Genomic DNA, 19,171 nt, shown 5'->3' with positions numbered 1-19,171 from the left:
GGTAATCTGATACTGTATCAATGCAACAACCTGAAATAAAACAAGTAACTACTCAAGAGAAAGTCGGGGATTGGGGTGCCTGGGTGGCTCAGCTGGTTAAGCAGCTGCCTTCCGCTCAGGTCATGACGCCATGGTCCTGGGATCGAGTCCTGCATCGGGCTTCCCGCTCAGCGGGAAGACTGCTTCTCCCTTTCCCACTCTCCATGCTTATGTACCCTCTCTTGCAGTGTCTCTGTCAAATAAATAAATAAAATCTTTAAAAAAGAAGAAGAAGAAGAAGTAGTAGTAGTAGTAGAAAAAGAAAGTCAGGGGTCATGATGAAAAACAGGGGTAAAGCTGCCTCTGTAAATCAAACCGTCCTTGGCCTGACCAAAGAATAAAGAATATGTCAAATAAGTGAAATTGGCTTGGCCAAAGAAAGGCCTGTCACTGTAAGTACATATTTAGTCACTTCCTAGGCACTATTTTTTTCCTCTTTTACCTCAATTTAATTTAAAATGATGTAGATAATTTGCATCTGTCACTGAAAGTCAAACATTTTCTTCTTCCAGAAAAACAGGTGTTCTAAGGAATTCATAAGTACAAACACAGTCATTAGTCAGATTGATAGGGAAGACACCAAAATGACAGCTACCTTAAGTCCAGCAGCCCCAAACACTGCATTTTACTGAATATTTTTTGATCAACATTCTCCTTCCATAACCTGTCTACCGTGCAAGGAATTTAAAAGGCATAGAGTTCTTTTTATTCTTAAGGGAAATCATAAATCAATGATAGCCAATAAATAGCTAGGCTAAGATTCAAAGACATAGTGTGCTAATCAAACATTCAAATATAAAGTTTATCAACCCAAAGGTTTTTTTCAAAAGAGAAAAATTATGCATATAGCCTAAGATAGTACGGAAGGCACATAAATTAAAACAGCTGATGTAATAGGGTACGCCTCATTATACTCAAAAGACTAAAAGTATCATTTAGACACCTTTAAAAAAAAAAAAGATAAAATACTTTAATCCAAGTTAGCAGGTACAGGCTAAAAAATATATTAGTTTGCATTTTAAATTCCCTGATAGGCAGTTGGATGATAATTTCAGATCAAAAAAATATTTGACGGGCACCTGGGTGGCTCAGTGGATTCAAGCCTCTGCCTTCAGCTCAGGTCATGACCCCAGGGTCCTGGAATCGAGCCCCACATCGGGCTCTCTGCTCAGCGGGGAGCCTGCCTACCCCCCCCCCTCTCTCTGCCTGCCTCTCTGCCTACTTGTGATCTCTGTCAAATAAATAAATAAATAAAATCTTAAAAAAAAAAAATATTTGAGGGGCACCTAGCTGGCTCAGTGAGCAGAGCATGAGACTCTTGATGTAACGGTCATGACTTCCACCCCTTCGGGCATGGAGTCTACTTAAAAAAAAACAAGAAACAAAAAAAATTTTTTAAGACATTTTAATAAATAAATAAATACTAAACTATTAGAAAACCTAAAGAAACTTACGTTTGAGCTATAAAATAAATCAAATGTGTCTCTTGGAAAACCAAAACACAAAAATAAAATCATTAATTAGTTTTGACTCCAGGCCAGTGCTATCATTGGTCTTTAATCAAAGGGCAACATAACATGGGCAGAAAACAGCAAATTTATAAAATAAACACTCCCTCAAAGAATTAAAGATACTACATCTAAAAACATCTGTCCCACCCTCCTCAAATTTCCAAAGCCCTCATCAACTGGTTTTTAAGGATAAGGAAAAGATGTTTATAGACTAACTCAAAGCAAAATTTCTTGGGAATAATCAACTATTCAGTGGCCTCAAGCTGGGCCTTGCCTATTCTAGACTGAAAATTCCTCATAGTACACACGCCCCTCCAGTCTGCTTGGTTACATTCCTTCTCAGTATGAAAGACTACTAGATTGTTATCATGACTCATAATATAATTGCCTAATACCAAAAAGTCATAATTCATGACAACTTTTGAATAGACTGCATTGTTATGGCTACCTTACAGGGAAAAAGGGGTTCATTCCATGTACCTGATTCCCCTAGAATTTCTCCAGACCATAAGAAAGATACTTCTGTCAAATGAAGTTTTACACTACCCATTTTTTTTTAGCTTTTTAAAAAGATTTTATTTATTTATTTGACAGAGAGAGACACAGGGAGAGCTAACACTAGTGGGGGTAGTAGGAGAGGGAGAAGCAGGCTTCTTGCTGAGCAGAGAGCCCAATGCGGGGCTCGATCCCAGGACCCCGGGATCATGACCTGAGCCGAAGACAGATGCTTAAGGACTGAGCCACACAGGTGTCCCTTACACTATCCATTTTCAATTAAAAACAAAACAAAACGAAAAACTTCTATTGAAAAGTTTTCCAGTTCCGGCTTGACCCGGCCCAGCCACATGGACACCCACAGGCCCCCCTGGCAATGGCCACGGTCAGCTCAGGCATCAGGCGATGGGACAGGTCAGGTACAAGGCCGGAGGGAGCCTCCTCCCTGGCGGGGGACACATTTTTGAAATTTTTGCCATAGCTGAACAGAATTCTCAAAAGATGCATGTTTCAGGTACTATGAATTTTGGAGACTGAGCTTACAAGTATACATAGGCTTACAGATTTACAGGTTTTAAGACTGATGATTATATATAACAGGTTATAGATTTAAAATATAGGGGCACCTGGGTGGCTCAGATGGTTAGGCATCAGCCTTTGGCTCAGGTCATGATCCCAGGGTCCTGGGGTTGAGTCCCACATTGGGCTCCCTGCTCAGCAGGGAGCCCGTTTCTCCCTTTCCCTCAGCTGCTTCCCTGCTTGTGCTCTCAATTTCTCTGTCAAATAAATAAATAAAATCTTAAAAAAAAAAAAAAAAGACTTAAAAGATAGACTCTAAGTCCTTCAGCTCCCCTTTCATGATACCATGTAATTTTTCTATCCATGGAATTGGCCCTGATTGCGTTTACTCATTGGTCATTGTAACTAAATCTCAACAAGTGTTTCTTAAAAAGCTCCTATGAATCAATATTTTTCAATTTCATTTACTTTATAACATTAAAGGCAGTAGACAGCAGAAGGACAAGTACGGGCTTTGGGGTCAGACACACCCAAGTTCAAATCCTGGCTACTTTGATCAAACTGTTATAGTCAAACATCAGTTATTTATTCTCCCTGAATCTCCAATCCCACTTAAACAAAATGAGAGTAAATCCCTCTCACTGATTTGTGAGCATTAAACTCAATACTATTACAAAGTCTTAAGCCTAATGCTTTGCTTATAGCAAATCATCAAATATATCCATTTCTGACACCCATTTAGGCTGTAGTGACCTCAGTTAGGTGTTCCTGGGCTCACTCACTCAACTGTACCCATCTTATAACTATATATATATATATATATATATATATATATATATATATATATATATATATATATATGCTGTAAACACATAAGGAAATATAAAGGGTTATTTCATGAAACTCCTCTAAGTAAGAAATACTGACTCCCTTCTCCAACTTTCTACTATCTCATTTTATATTCTTTGAAGAAAGTAAGATTGATTAACCCCATTAGCTGAACATAGGTATCACTTAATGATCAATCTTGATCACATCTACACTAATGACTTAAGACTTATCTATAAGTCCTTTACCATAAAGATTGCCACAGTCAACAGTGAGCATTAATATTCAAAACATGAGTACATTTTAATTAAAAGCAATAATTCCCTTTCATTCTTTTAAAGCTATGACCAGTCTACATGAGCAACAACTTACAAAGGCTTAGAAACAATGCACAGAGTCAGTTCAAGAGATCTTAAATGCCATTAGCTGAGATGAGAAGAGAGAGGGGATGGCTCCCTCTCCTATGTTTAGGCCTCACTATAGTCCCTTACAGGAAAATGTCAATAATTCTGTTGTTTCTAGAGCTGGCTATTTAGATAAGCTTAGACCAATCCTGGACAAAAATTACATCTGGAAAAGAAAAACATTAAGATGAACTTCAGATAAATAGATTTAAGCCATAAAAGACACACTTAAGAGTTAAACAGATGTGGACTCAATCTTGACTTTGTCATTTCCTAGTTGAGTAGCCTTGGGCAATTTCTTTACAGTTTCCATATCTATAATTTGAAAATAAAATTTACGACTGTCTTCAGGATTACATAAGAATAATGTATATTAGGCAGATAACAATGTCTGGTATAAACATTTGCTTCTGCATCATGACTGATGGGCATACTCTAACCCCCTCCTTGATGACCTGAAATAGTGACAAGCCCTTCCAGTAAAGGCTGAAAATCAGACCTGGGCCTTTCCCAACAGTGTCTCAAAGGGATTAATTGGGAAACTGCACATCGTATTCTCCTTGTGACAATTCTTAATGCACATTAGGATATTAAAAACTCAGAAAATTCTTACAGTAAAAAAAGTCTATTTGATTTTGTTTAACTTGCTGTTTTCTAAATTTATCTGACCCTTTGTTTTTCACAGTAACTACTCCACTTTGCATCTTGAAAAATGCTACTCCAGCAAACAAGCCGATAAAAATTGCTAAGGGGGAGGGGAGGGAATATGAGAAAAAAGATCAAAATACTCCAGAATATCTCATTCTTTTTCAGGTTACAAAAAATTTCCAAAAACCCTTAAGAATATATTTTCTGTCACAAGTTGTGTTTTAAAGATCCATAAAATGACAATTCTCAGCCTTTTTGGTCTCAGAAACACTTCACATTCTTAATTATTGAGGACAGAGAAATGGGCTTTCGTGGGTGTTGGATATGTTCATTTTCTTCACTGAGGAGACAGATGGTGTAAGGGTGAAAGCTTATGGACTACCTTGGCTAGGCAATGGTACCCAGTTTTTTGGTCAAACACTAGTCTAGCTGTTACTGTGAAGGTATTTTGGAGGTATATATGATTAACATCTACAACTGATTGATTTTAAGAACATTACCCTTGATAACAGGGGTGAAGTGGGAGGGGCTCCATCAAATCAATTGTAGGCTTGAAGAGCAAAAACTGAGATTTCCTTGAGAGAAAGGAATTCTGTCTTAAGACGGTAACAGAAATCCCACCTGAGTTTCCCAAGAAATCGTGCCAACCAGCCCTACAAATTGTGAAGTCCAGACTGCAGTATTAACTCTTGCCTGAGTTTCTACCCTGCTAGCCTGCCCTCTATATTTCAACTTGCCAGTGAACATATGTCAAATTTATTAAACTGTATACTTTACCTATGTGCAGTATATTGTATATCAATTTTATCTCAAAAATTACTGGGAATCTCAAAGAGCTTTTGCTTATGTGGTTCTCTCTGTTGTTATCTACTAAATTAGAAAACAGCACAGGGGCCCCTGGGTGGCTCAGACGGTTGGGCATCTGCCTCCAGCTCAGGTCATGATCTCCTGGTCCTAGGATCGAGCCCCACATCAGGCTCCCTGCTCAGTGGGGAGGCTGCTTCTCCATCTCCCTCTGCCTCTCCCCCTGCTTGTGCTCTGTCTCTCTCCCTCTCAAATCAATAAATAAAATCTTAAAAAAAAAAGGGGGGGGGGAATTTTTAAAATATTTAATACATATACTATACTAATATATATTTCTATATGTTGATACATACACTTTTTATTTTGAAAATAAAAGCTATATTTTCTAAAACAAAATGGTGAGAAGAGTGGTATTTTAAAATATTTTTGGAAATCCCTTCAATAGCTGGCTTAAAAGAAGACAATTGGCTTTGCACATCTGCTTTAGCATTCAGTACGCTGTAATATGTTGTTTTGGCTGAAGTATATAAAGAAAATCTGGCCTCAATTAGATACATAGTTGGAAAATGGAGGAGTATTTTAACAGCCCTTCAAGTCTATTCTTCTCTGATAACACACCAAACTTGACAATTTGTGGTTTCTTAAAGATCCATTGCAATGTGGAATCTGCAACTTCATCAACAAACTTTCAAATACTATCTCATTAACATCTATTGATCAATCTTGAATCCTGAATGGACCGTTTACCTATATAATGTCATACCACACACTGATCTTCAGGAAATATTGATCCACAGACTCACGCAGATCTTCCAAGTATTGACATATTTCATTATATAATATTATAAAAATCATTACTAATATCAGCAATAATCTAATCAGAAAAGTCTTTAAATATTGGAAAATGTCAAACTCATGATAAAACACAACTTTTCCAGAATTCTAATTTTTGCTTGAAAGTTCAAATTTTATCATCACCCACAAATGCTGTCAGCTGTTTTCCTTGAAGTGACAGGCTTGCTTCATTCATTTTCAAAGAAATGTCTGCCAAGCATCCAAGTCTGAATAAACATAATTTTTCTGTCAATTACTCTTTCAAAAATAAAAATGCTATTCCAGACTGGTGGTTGCCAGAAGTTGGGGGCGGGGAGATAGCAGGTAGGCAAAATGTGTGAAAATGGTCAAAAGGTACAAACTTCCAATCATAAAATAAATAAGTCATTGGGATATAATGTACAGTGTGGTGACTATAGTTAACAATACTCCATTGTATATATGAAAGTTGCTAAGGCAGTAGATCTTAAAAGTTCTAATCACAAGAAAAAAAATGTAACTATGTGTGGTGGTGGATGTTAACCAGACTACTGTGGTGGTCATTTCACAGGATAAAACATCAAATCGTGTTGTACAGCTAAAACTCATGTAACATTATATGTCATATTTCAAAAAAACTTTTTTGAATGAGAGCTAAATATTTTAAATTTTTTTTCATGTTTTCCATATAAAAAAGTGGCTAGTTCCTCTCACAGTTATATTTCTCAAACCAACCGTCGTAACTCAATATGTGGCAGAAGTGCTACACAGTATATGTCCCATTCTGTCACTCAATATTAAAAAGACATGCACTGGGGCGCCTGGGTGGCTTAGCGGGTTAAGCTGCTGGCTTCGGCTCAGGTCATGATCTCGGGGTCCTGGGATCGAGTCCTGCATTGGGCTCTCTGCTCAGCAGGGAGCCTGCTTCTCTCCCTCTCTCTCTGCCTGCCTCTCCGTGTACTTGTGATCTCTCTCTGTCAAATAAATAAATAAAATCTTTAAAAAGAAAAAAAAAAGACATGCACTGAAAGGTCAAAATTTGCCAGAAATAATCATTTTTTTGCTGCACTTTCTTTTTTTTTTTTTTTTTTTTAAGATTTTATTTATTTATCAGAGAGAGAGAGGGGGAGAGAGCAAGCACAGGCAGACAGAATGGCAGGCAGAGGCAGAGGGAGAGGCAGGCTCCCTGCTGAGCAAGGAGCCCGATGTGGGACTTGATCCCAGGACGCTGGGATCATGACCTGAGCTGAAGGCAGCTGCTTAACCAACTGAGCCACCCAGGCGTCCCTTTGCTGCACTTTCTTAAGACTACTCTTTTGTTGCAACCACGTGGTGGAGAAGAACACAATGACCACCAGCATGGTTTGCTGCCATTTCCTTGTCTTAATCCCACAGGTCCCCTGCAAGAGTTTCAGGGAGCCCCACAAAGCAAACTCTGAAAGCAGCTTCTCTAAATACAAGTGGAGGCTGAAAACAAAAATATTAGCAGCTCCACAGTTTGTGTAAGATGAAACCTTAAATAGAAATGGGGAGCTGAGGAATTTACCTCAAAGCTACATTTGCAAGTCCATTTTTCCTTATGCTTATCAGAAGGGATATATATGTAGGTAACTAAACATCAATTAGTGAAATTTACATACTATTCTGGTTATCAAGGACAGTTCACAAAACTATGGCCTCACTATTAAGTGGCATCATAACTAAATTTCTGGACTACTTTTCTAAAAACTAAATTCAAAGTTTAATATTTTCTTCAATGTAAAACTAAGCAGAAATAGTTCATAAGTTTTAAAATGGCCTGCTTTAAGGGGCATCTGGCTGGCTCATGTGCAGCATGTGACTCTTGATCTCAGGACTGCAAATTCAAGCCCCATGTTAGGCACAGAGCCTGGTTTAACAAAAAAAAAAAAAAAAGGCCCACTTTCAGTTTAAACACTGCTAAATACTGAACTGTAGTCATTTGACTTATAATGCCAGAAAACTATAATTCCAGTGAAATTTAACACATACAATATTGGGGCAAATGTTTATAATCACTGTATCTTGTAAGTTTAGCATTTACGTGCTTGAAAGATACACTGGGAGAGAATACAGATATTCAAAATACAGTATCTATTAACACCTCTTCAACAAAAAATATTGTCCTCTGATGGAATCAAGAAGACTGTCAACCACAAGCCAAGAAAAAAAAAAGTTGACTTAGGAAATGTTTCTAATAAAGCCAAGTGAGTATATGTTAACATTCATGGGAATAAAAAATATTTTTAGCAACACATAAATTCTAGTTATGGAATCCTATATCCTAATAATTCATGTTATAAAATTACATTTCAACCCACACAATTTAAACTGTATGACACCAAAATAAGAACAAACAAGTCAACTTACTCGATCTGCTAATCCTCCAGGAACGATCGTCCTCACAACCACACCACTTGATTTTCCTCCGACTATTCCAAAACCTAATCCAGAGCCATCATTAATGAGCTCAACATCTTCAATATGCCCCCAATGAACCTATAAATCAATGGGAAATAAAAGCCAAAATGTTAGTGAAACAGATACTTAGCTTTCCAATACACTAATTACTAAAGTAAAAGATATACCACAAATTGAACATGCCTACAAGTAATCAGGGCAGTTTTCCAGAGGCTAGGATATATATAAAGATGATTAGATGGCCCCCACCCTTGAGAATCATATAACCCAGTAGAAAGATAATCTAAAACACAAATAATTAAAATGAGACAAGAATACTGAATCATAAAACATATAGCTCAAAGAGGATAGAGACTTGCTGCCTCATTCTCCAGTCTGTACCTAGTATCTAGCATAATGCCCAGGAACAAATAAGTATGTGTTTACCTGAATTGAAAGAGAATCTCAAAATATTATAAAGGATGGGTGGGGGGTAGAAATAAGAAGTCAAATCCAATGAAGAGTTATGGAAAGCTTTGAGGAAAAAGTCACGTGTTAATTGCACTATAGGGAGAAAAAAATAAAAACACATATCCAAGCAAAAGGGAAAACCAAAGAACAAAGTGGGACCAAATAACAGAATGGGTCAAGGCATCGTCAAAAGATTGGATTTAGGGGCACCTGGGTGGCTCAGTCATTGGGTGTCTGCCTTAGGCTTGGGTCGTGGTGCCAGGATCCTGGGATCAAGCCCCATGTCATGCTCCCTGCTCAGTGGGAAGCCTGCTTCCCCCTCCCCCCTCCCCTGCTTGTGTTCCCTCTTGCTGGCTCTGTTAAATAAATAAAATCTTAAAAAAAAAAAAAAAAAAAAAGATTGAATTTACGTAACTGGATAAGCAAAGGAATAACTGAAGGTTTTAAAAAGGAAGGATAGGGATGCCTGGGTGGCTCAGTCGGTTAAGGGTCTGCCTTCGGCTCAGGTCATGATCCCAGGGTCCTGGATCGAGCCCCTCATCAGGATCTCATCGGGATCCCTGCTCAGCAGAGAGTCTGCTTCTCCCTCTGCCTGCCACTCCCCCCCCTGCTTGTGCTCACGCTCTCTCTCTCTCTGACAAATAAAATCTTTAAGGAAAAGAAAAAAGGAAGGAAGGACAGGAACAAAGCAGTGGTTTAGGAAGATTATTGTGGCAGCAATATGAAGGATGAAATGCTGAGGACATGAGGTAAAGAGACTAATTAAGCAGGCTCTTATATGGGAGAGGAAAGGCAGGCCCCACTGAAGACATGAGCAATAGGACTACATCAATCAGACTGAGAGACGTTAAGCCTTTTCCCTCTAACTAGTAGGTTTCCATCAGGAATGTGCAATAGGGGCGCCTGGATGGCTCAGTTGGTTAAGCATTCAACTCTAGTTGCAGCTCAGGTCATAATCTCAGGATGGTGAGATCAAGCTTCTGGCTCCGTGCCCAGCAGGGACTCTGCTTAAGATTCTCTCGCTCTCCCTCCGGCCCTCCTCCCCACCCACTCTCTCTCCAAAATAAAAAAATCTTTTTAAAAAAGAAAGAAAGAAAAGAAATGTACATTAAATTGGAGAATAAAATTCTCATCTCAAGCTCAACAGGGTATATTTACCGGTTTTACTATTATACTGAGTTGGAAGGTTAAAATATACTAAGTTGCAAGGTTAAAATAACCAGGGATATTAGGATATGTAATAAATCCAGGTCAGAAACAATATCTAGTATCTGGGAAGTAACAAGTTTTGCTAAAATATGCCTGAATTAAGGATCACAGCTAATATTCATAGAGTGTATATTCTGTACCAGGCACTGTGCTTAGCTCTTCACGTGCATTCTCATTTAAACCGCATTTGAAACCGCAGATGCGGTTATGAGTTTCAAGGACAAGCAGAAGAAACTGAGGAGCGGAGCAGTCAAGGAAACTTCCTGATAGGACACAGCTAGGAAGTGGAAGAACTGGACTTGACCCCACCTTAGCCTGGCTCCAGAGCCCCTGTTCTTAACCACTATGCAAAGCACTTTCCCACTTTGTTCATTGTATTTATTATGTAAATTGTGCTGTATAAATATCACTGATTACAACAGGGAAAATGTCTATACGTTAATTTGTGTTGTGACCTTGTACTATATCCAGACGGTCCATTGTTTCTTTCACCCCAATGAATGAAAATTAATCAGCCAGCACTTAGTGTTATAAGAAAATAAGATTTATTAGCTTGCATTCTGAAGATGGAGGCCAAAATCTGTAAAACGTTATAAACCAAGTTGAAAGATTCCCAAAAGAGACATAAGCTTTTATTCTTTTAAATTGCTCAGTATACACATTTACATGAAAAGGAAAACTTCTATAATTTTACAGTGTCAACAACCTAGTCATCAACACCCAGTATCATTCACAAAAATAATGTTTTTGAAATAAATAAAATAACTAAATCTTACTGAAGATACTCAACAGTAAATCTCCAATAAAAACTCTCAGCTTAATTAAGGAACTGCCTACATCTCCAAGGAACACAAGACTCTTTCCATCACCAAATAAGTTATGCATAATTACAATTCACCTTCTACATTAAATAATAACCTTAAATAAGGAGAACCACAGGACACTGAAAAAACAAAACAGAATCTTCTGTGAAATATCTTGTTTATTATGCTAATGCTGTATTTAGAGATGTGATCATCTTTCCTAAAGTATGACAAGTAAAATAACACCTTCTAAATGTCTTTACACTTCTTAAGATCAGTAGCATTAACTCAAAATTAAGTTATTTTTCCAAATTTGCAACTCACTGTTTCAGGCAGCGTAGGATCAGTTAGGCTGGCAGAGGTTTTTGTGTGGGCCAGTTCCCTGGCCACAACCAGACGCAGAGATCCAGTGGTTTGTTGTAATAACGCAATTGCTTGCTGATGGGAAATGTTCTGATCCAGTGGTGTGTCATTAATAGCCAATATCTGGTCATTTTCCCTTAATCTTTGATCCCTTGATAGAATAAGAAAATTCTGTTATAAATGATATAATAGTATCTTTTTAAAAAAATCTATTATTCAAGCGAAGCCGTTTATTTCTTATGGCACTACTTCACTTAGGACAGTTATTCAAATAATTACATAACAGAGCTCTTCAGAGTGCTTCTCATCAAAGCACTTATTAGCTAATTAACCGATTAAGTAGTGCACCCGTAAATGTGTGCATGCACACATGCCCATGTGTATGTATACATACACACAAAACCATTCGGCTACAAAAATAACCAAAAGCAATGTGTGGGGCCCCACAGCTAAGGTTTTGCGAATAAGAACACTGCCCCCATTAGTGCATAAACCCTATACTACTGTAGCCCTTCCAACCTGACTTCAGCATATACCACACCAGGACAACTGTATCCTCAAATTCACTGATAACCGTCTCTCCAGGAGAGTCATCCTGTCTCCATCAACCTTTGCTTCTCTGACATTTGTCAAATGTCAGGCCAAACTCTCCTTGAAAATCAACAGATGTTACTTCTAAATCTATATTTAAGCCCTTTTCTCTGACCCAGTCCCCAAATGCCCAACTGCTAACCAAAGTAAAAAAAATAATAATAACTGGGGTTTTTTTCAGATTTTATTTATTTATTTGAAAGAGTGAGAGAGAGCATGAGATGGGAGAGGGTCAGAGGGAGAAGCAGACTCCCCACGGAGCTGGAAGCCCGATGCGGGACTCAATCTCGGGACTCCAGGATCATGACCTGAGCCAAAGGCAGTCGCTTAACCAACTGAGCCATCCAGGCACCCCAATAATAACTGTTTTTAAAAGAAATTAGTAAAACCTTAAGGGAAAAAAACACTATTATAGTTACTATTTTCTGACCACTTGTTAGGAGCCACAAACTGTGCTAGATGCTTTACAGGCATTATCTCATTTAATCCTCACAACCGTCTCTTACTTAGTTACAGGAGAACCTGGGGGACTCAGTCAGTTAAGCATCCAACTCTTGATTTCTGCTCAGGTCATGGTTTCAGGGTTCTGAGATGGAGCCCAGCATGTTAAGCCCTATGTCGGGCTCCGCACTCAGCATGGAGTCTGCTTGCCCCTCCCCCTGCTCCTGCCTATACTCTTTCCCTCTCTCTCTCAAGTAAAATCCTTTTTAAAAAGCACTTATATTTTCCAGGCAAGAAATTAAAGCCTGGAGAAGTATAGCATCTTATCTTAGTCAGCGGACTCTGAACCATACTCTTTCACTTTAGGATTTACTCTGGTTTATGTATTTGACTTCATTATCTCCATCTAAGGCAGATCCTTAGTTAATGCTTAAAACCAAACTTTCAAAACTTCTCAAGGTTTATTTTGCTAGGTTCGCTTTATGCTGGTATCACCCAACTTGAATATATATAATAATTATCTGAGATTACTGACCAATAAGGAGAGAGCCAAAGGAAAGAGAACAAATTCTTGTCATCACAGTTTCATAAATGAACACTATTAACCTTCAAAATACAAAATCCCCCTGAGAAGGGGTTTATCTAATTCATTAATCTAATTCATAAATTCGGAATCATGAAAACTCCATTATATTGCCCCTATCTTTCTGAGGTCACAGCAGATTCAGCAAAACTTTATAGATCAGAATTTGGTAACTTTTTTTTTTTTTTTAAGATTTATTTATTTAAGAGACAGAGTAAGAACTGGGGGAAAGACAGAGGGAGAGGGAGATCTCTGGCAGATGCCCTGCTGAGCATGGAGGCTGACGCGAGGCTCAATTCCATGAACCTGAGATCCTGACTTGAGCCAAAATCAAGAGGCTGATGCTTCACCAACTGAGTCACCCAGGTGCCTCTGGCAACTTTTTAAAATTATTTTTAAAGTCTTTACTTTAAAATTTACTAAGTAGGGGTGCCCGGGTGGCTCAGTGGGTTAAAGCCTCTGCCTTCGGCTCAGGTCACTATCCCAGGGTCCTGGGATCGAGCCCCGCATTGGACTCTCTGCTCAGCAGGGAGCCTGCCTCCCCCTCTCTTTCTGCCTGCCTCCCTGCCTACTTGAGATTTCTGTCTGTCAAATAAATAAAAAATCTTTGAAATTTACTAAGTAATCTACACCCAACATGGAGCTCAAACTTACAGGCCCCGGATCAAGAGTTGCATGCTCTACGGACTGAGCCAGCCGGGTGGCCCCAGAATTTGGTTAACTTCTGAGCTCAAGGACACAGGATAAACTTGGTTGGTATTCAAAGGCCTGTGCATGTGGTCCTCAAGGACTCCTTCCAACTGGGCTTCCTCTGCACATAAACCCTTTTTCCAACTATTCTGATCTACTCTTTTCCACTCAAACATGTCTGCCTTTTCCCTCTCTTGTGTAGACTGTTTCTTCCATCTCTGATGCCCTTTGATTCTGCTTAGCCAAATCAATCTACCTACTGCGATCCAGCTGAGTGTCAATCTCTCTTCCACCCTCCCCATCACTTACCTCATTATCACGGGGATCTGACCCACTCATTTACCACTCACTGAATATTCATTCATACTAAGTATGCCGTGGACAGAGCTAGTTAAATCCTACTAACTTGTAAGTTTTCTGAGGATAGACACTCATGTTTTAGATTCTCTTTTGAAACTAACAAGTTAGATGTGAAAACATCTATTTTTTAACGTCAAAATCATTGGTGTCTCTCCACTAAATCAGGTATCATTAAAATGCTGCTTAGGGACGCCTGGGTAGCTCAGTTGGTGTAGCATCTGCCTTCCACTCAGATCATGATCCCAGGGTCCTGGGATTGAGTCCCACATCTGGCTCCTAGCTCAGTAGGGAGCCTGTTTCTCCCTCTTCTCCGCCTACTCATGTGCACATTCGCAAGTTCACTCTCTGACAAATAAATTAATAAAATCTTGAAAAAAAAAATGTTGCTTATACATCCTGGGGTACCTGGTGGCTCAGTCAGTTGAGTGGCTGACACTTGATTTCAACTCAAATCATGATCTCAGGGTCGTAGGACTGGAGTCCCACAATGGGCTTGCAATGGGCATGAAGCCTGTTTGGGATTTTCTTTCTCCCCTCAATTGCTCTTGTGCTTTCTCTTTAGAAAAAAAAAAAATAAAAATTTGCTTATACATCCTTTTTTTAATATTAGGAAAGACTTATTATGTTGAGCTAAGGATAGAAAACTATATATGCTCCATGACCTTGTTTTTATAAAAAGAAAACATTCTAAAGTATTTCCTAGTTATCTTAGGGTAGTCAAAGTCCTAGAGTTCGCTTATTATATTTCTATATTTTGTAATTTTCTATTATATGTATGTATTACTTTTATAATTTTGAGGTATATATTTTGTAAATTGAGAATGTTGCTCGTGAACCTTTCCTGAGTCCTACATTTCTTTTTAAATGTAACCACTACAGACGATACTAGAAATTACTTTCTTTTTCCACCTCCAATGTCCTTCTTTCTCTGACTTCTTTATCTAAATTCCTATTCACAGCTTGTTCATTAAGGAAAACTTCTTAATTAATCCCAAATGAATGAGATGTTCTTGGCTCTTTTCAACCTTGATGTAACTCATTTTGTGTAAGTTCTTAATTTACTCACGTTCAAATCTTCTATTTTCTGAAAATCAATCTATTTTAATCTACCTCCCCCGCTTTACCCAATAGACTACCAGGACACTGCATTTCCTTCCAGTTAGTATCTGCTCAGGGAATATAACCTCAACCCCAGATAAACAAATTGTAGAGAAGAGAGATCTCCTGCAAAATATGATTTTGATGCATTCTTAAGTTGAACAGAATTAGTTTTACTGCTACTTTTATAATTTAACTCCCACATGCTATTTATATATATTGAATTCACATATATATATATATTGAAAATTTATATATATTGAATTTTCATTTAAGGGGAGACAACTTGTCTATTGCAACTTTCGAAAATAATGGATTCTATTACTCTCAGAGCCAAAGGGTCTTAGGTAAGCTCCTAAAATAACACAGTTCTATGTGGAAAGTCCTCAGGAGAAAAGAAGAACTGATCAAGAAAACCATTTAACATGATCTGGAAGGTCAAGTATGACCGAACCCACCTGTTTCCAGTTCTTTCTCGTACTCTCTTGCACTAAGCTCCCATAGCAGGTAAGTATCAGCCTCACTCCAAGAATAGGAGCTGTGTTCCTTCTCCCATTAAGACTACTGCTTAAGACAGTCTTTTTATTCCTGACACCTTCTGCTCTTTGCAGACTCCATTGTCTCAAGTTTCCCTCTAAGCACTGCTGTCTCTGGGAATCCACCTGACTGCTTAGCCTTGGCCAAGGCTCTTTACACACTAACATATCAAACTTCTCTTTTGGAAAATGCTCACCTCAATCTGTAACTACAGACTTAGTACAGAATACCTCAGACATAAGGACTGACCACAACAAGATTGCACAACATTGAAGATACACTAAAAACTACTGAATTGTACACTTCAAAATGCTGACATTTATGGTATGTGAACTCTATACCAATAATAATTTTTAAGTTAAAAAAAAGAGGAAGGAAAGTTGGGCCAATAGAAGTTAAATAGGCTTTTTGTCAAGGGACAGAACAGTCTCAAATAAACTAAAGCTAAGTGACCCTAAGTTTGGACTCACCTAGGTTGTTTACGTTTGCCAGAATAGCCCTACTCTATACTTGCTATCTCAGGGTCATTAACAGAAACCCCCCAGTCCCAAAACCCTCCCAACATGGACAATAAACCATATGGCTATCCTAACTATGTATACCCAATCTCCAGGAACAGAATTTCATAAATACATCTGACCACTGTTAAGATTCCTCAGAACATACTTGAAGAAATGCTGCATGAAATGGCAGAATAAAAGTTGCAAAAGTCATGGAAACCCATTATTTCTGAATTTTCAGGTGCAGAGCCTAGAACTGATCCCCTATGAATGGAGAATGTGAATTCAAGTATCTATTATGGGCTGAGAGGTTTTTTTAAATAATAGAACCACTACTGTTGCTATTATTTTAATAGACAGCAGCCACGTAATGAAGTGTGCCTGTTAAATGAATAATAAACAAAAGACCTGAAATCAAATAGAGAAAGAATATAAGGCTTGAACATACCCCTTAAAATGCAAAAACAATGGCTCAGTGCAATAGGGGGGATCACACAGATTTGAGGAGGCTTTTAACTGACAAGAGAAGTACAGAACAGTATGATATGAGCACCGAAATAGTTGTTATAATTTTAAGTTTAATAAGCCACACAGTATGCAGAATGTGAATTTCAGTATCTCTATGTTACTGATCAGACGTAGCTAAGATACCACGTCCGACTGTGGGAGGGTATGGCAGAACGGAAAGCACACTAGCTTGGCCGTCAGACTGTCCTGGAATCGTATCATGGCTCACAGTTCCATCATCAGTAGCTCTGTGACTACAGGAAAAGCACTGGACCTCTCTGAACTTAGCCTTCTCACCTTCGGAACAGGGTAATGGCACTACTAGCTAGATGGCCGCCACAAGTACATGTGGAAATATCTGCTCAAGGCCTGACAAATGCATGTGGAAAGGGAACATGTTAGCTGCTACGGTTAACTGCTTTTTTTTTTTTTTTTAATTTTATTTTTTAATTTTTTAAAGATTTTTATTTATTTATTTGACAGAGAGAAATCACAAGTAGATGGAGAGGCAGGCAGAGAGAGAGAGAGGGGGAAGCAGGCTCCCTGCTGAGCAGAGAGCCCGATGCGGGACTCGATCCCAGGACCCTGAGATCATGACCTGAGCTGAAGGCAGCGGCTTAACCCACTGAGCCACCCAGGCGCCCCCGGTTAACTGATTTTATTACTAGTTTCTTACTCTCTTCAGAATAGTGTTTTCAGAACTGTCAAAGAAAAGATTAGCAAAATGCAAAAGGAAACATCCCTCTCACCTGTCTACTACACTCCCCGGCTGTACTTCCTTCACAAAGACATCAACTTGTCCCAGACTGTGACTTCTCAGGGCCACCACACTGAATCCAAGGCCTCCAGATGAAGGCCGCTCTATATCGATATATTCAATTTGCCGGCCCTAAAGGGGGATTTAAAAAAAAAAAAAAAAAAAGTCTATGAAGCAGATCTACCTAACCGTACCCTTTCCAAAGAACTGAAATTGCTATTTTTGTGAGCAACACAAAAAACAGCTTCTCCTAAGTCATCTCTGTCCAAAAAACTTAGCATTTCAGCAATAAATTATTTCTGGAAATCCTCTCACTTGATTATTTTCAGTAGGACGTAAGAGGGAGTGTGCAGTGTTCTGCAACCTCAGAGAATCAGAGAGAAATTTTCACACTTCATTCACATTATGAGATGAAGCCCAAACTGGGTGAAAACTCCTGAGAAAAACAACTTTTTCCAAAGTAAGTTCTAAATTACTTTTTACACTGCATTCTCTAAATTCTCTTCGTGAAAAAAACATTTTTAAATGAAGAAAGCAAAATAGATATCAAAAATACGCTAGTGTTCAGCCTAAGTTAGAACCAGCTGCATTTGTTAGGATCCTGTTTTTAATTTTATTGTGATGAATTAATATTCCATTTTATTAGGTTTACGGAAAGGCCTCCATTCAAATGGGCTGTATGTGTAATGAACAAATATTTGATTGCTTTAAAATAACTGCATTTATGACATGAGAACTTCATAAATGTAATCACATAACAAAAGCATCACATAAAAATAATTATTAGTCAAATTAAGAGGATAGACTTATAAAGTCAAAAAAGGAATTAGTATAGATTATTTAAATATTATACCTTAAAGAGATTCTTTTTGATCTTAAAACTCGACTTTCATTTTTTAAAGACACCTATTAGAAGATGAGCTGAACAAAGACAAAACTAACACATCCAAAAATTCAACTGTCTATTTAATTTTTAATAGGTATTAGGGATAAAACTGGATTAGATTACTCTCTCAAATGTTTCCTGAGATTACCCAAATCATATTAACTCTAACTCCCATTAATTCTGTTTTGATAAAAAATTAAAAACAGTTTCAAAGGAAATTCTATCACTTCTTATAGACATCAATTTTCCTGTAATCGAAATCATAATCTTTCTTTTCAAGTCCAGAAATGTGTCAAATTGGAGTAATTATCTAAAAACTCCTTACCACATACAGATATTTTCCTTGAGTAATTTTAAGCCAATAAATTTCTAATACACAGTTAGAAATAGTAGCAATCTCTCCTAACAAAATAAAAATGTGAGCAAACCACACAGAGTAGCAAATTTTAAGGCAAAAATAGAGTATTCTTCTTTTTAAAGAGGGAGTACTGTTTTCTTTCTTAATCTATAACAGAAGAAATACAGCTAAATAGTCCCATGACAAGATAAAACTTTACCTGAGCCATCTGTTGAATGACTGACTTAAAGTCTTCATTTGCCGACTTAGGAGTCCAAGGAAATAACCCAGAGACAGTCGAGTTATTAGAGGGTCTTTGGGCATTCCCATTAGGAATGGTACCATGTGTAAACACTAATAAACCTTTCCTAGAAAAATCAAAGTTGGCTGAACAATCTGAGGGTATGTGGCTGAGCTGTTGAAGAGAAAAACAAAAGAGAATCATTAGCAGAAACTTATAGAAAATAAATTATTTCTACTTAATAAATATTCTGTTGTACCCATTACATGTATAATTTGCAAATTAAATATTTAGACATGAGAAAAATAAGACACAGAT

General features: G+C 38.0%; 1 protein-coding gene across 9 annotated transcripts in view; it reads right to left on the bottom strand.

The window, feature by feature from the left end:
* Positions 1-19,171, bottom strand: part of PATJ (PATJ crumbs cell polarity complex component) — a 373,944-nt gene that overhangs the window by 340,567 nt on the left and 14,206 nt on the right. For all 9 annotated transcript variants that reach the window (XM_082687808.1, XM_082687804.1, XM_082687800.1 and 6 more), the window contains exons 4-7: positions 18,833-19,027; positions 17,382-17,521; positions 11,287-11,476; positions 8,450-8,578 (exon numbers count right to left, since the gene is read on the bottom strand). In XM_082687808.1, the coding sequence (XP_082543934.1) occupies positions 8,450-8,578; positions 11,287-11,476; positions 17,382-17,521; positions 18,833-19,027 (654 nt within the window). The remainder of the gene's footprint in view (positions 1-8,449; positions 8,579-11,286; positions 11,477-17,381; positions 17,522-18,832; positions 19,028-19,171) is intronic.

This window comes from Mustela nivalis (genome assembly GCF_964662115.1).
Source record: "Mustela nivalis genome assembly, chromosome: 10".
Classification (NCBI taxonomy): domain Eukaryota; kingdom Metazoa; phylum Chordata; class Mammalia; order Carnivora; family Mustelidae; genus Mustela; species Mustela nivalis.
This window is presented reverse-complemented; position numbering and strand designations above follow the sequence as displayed.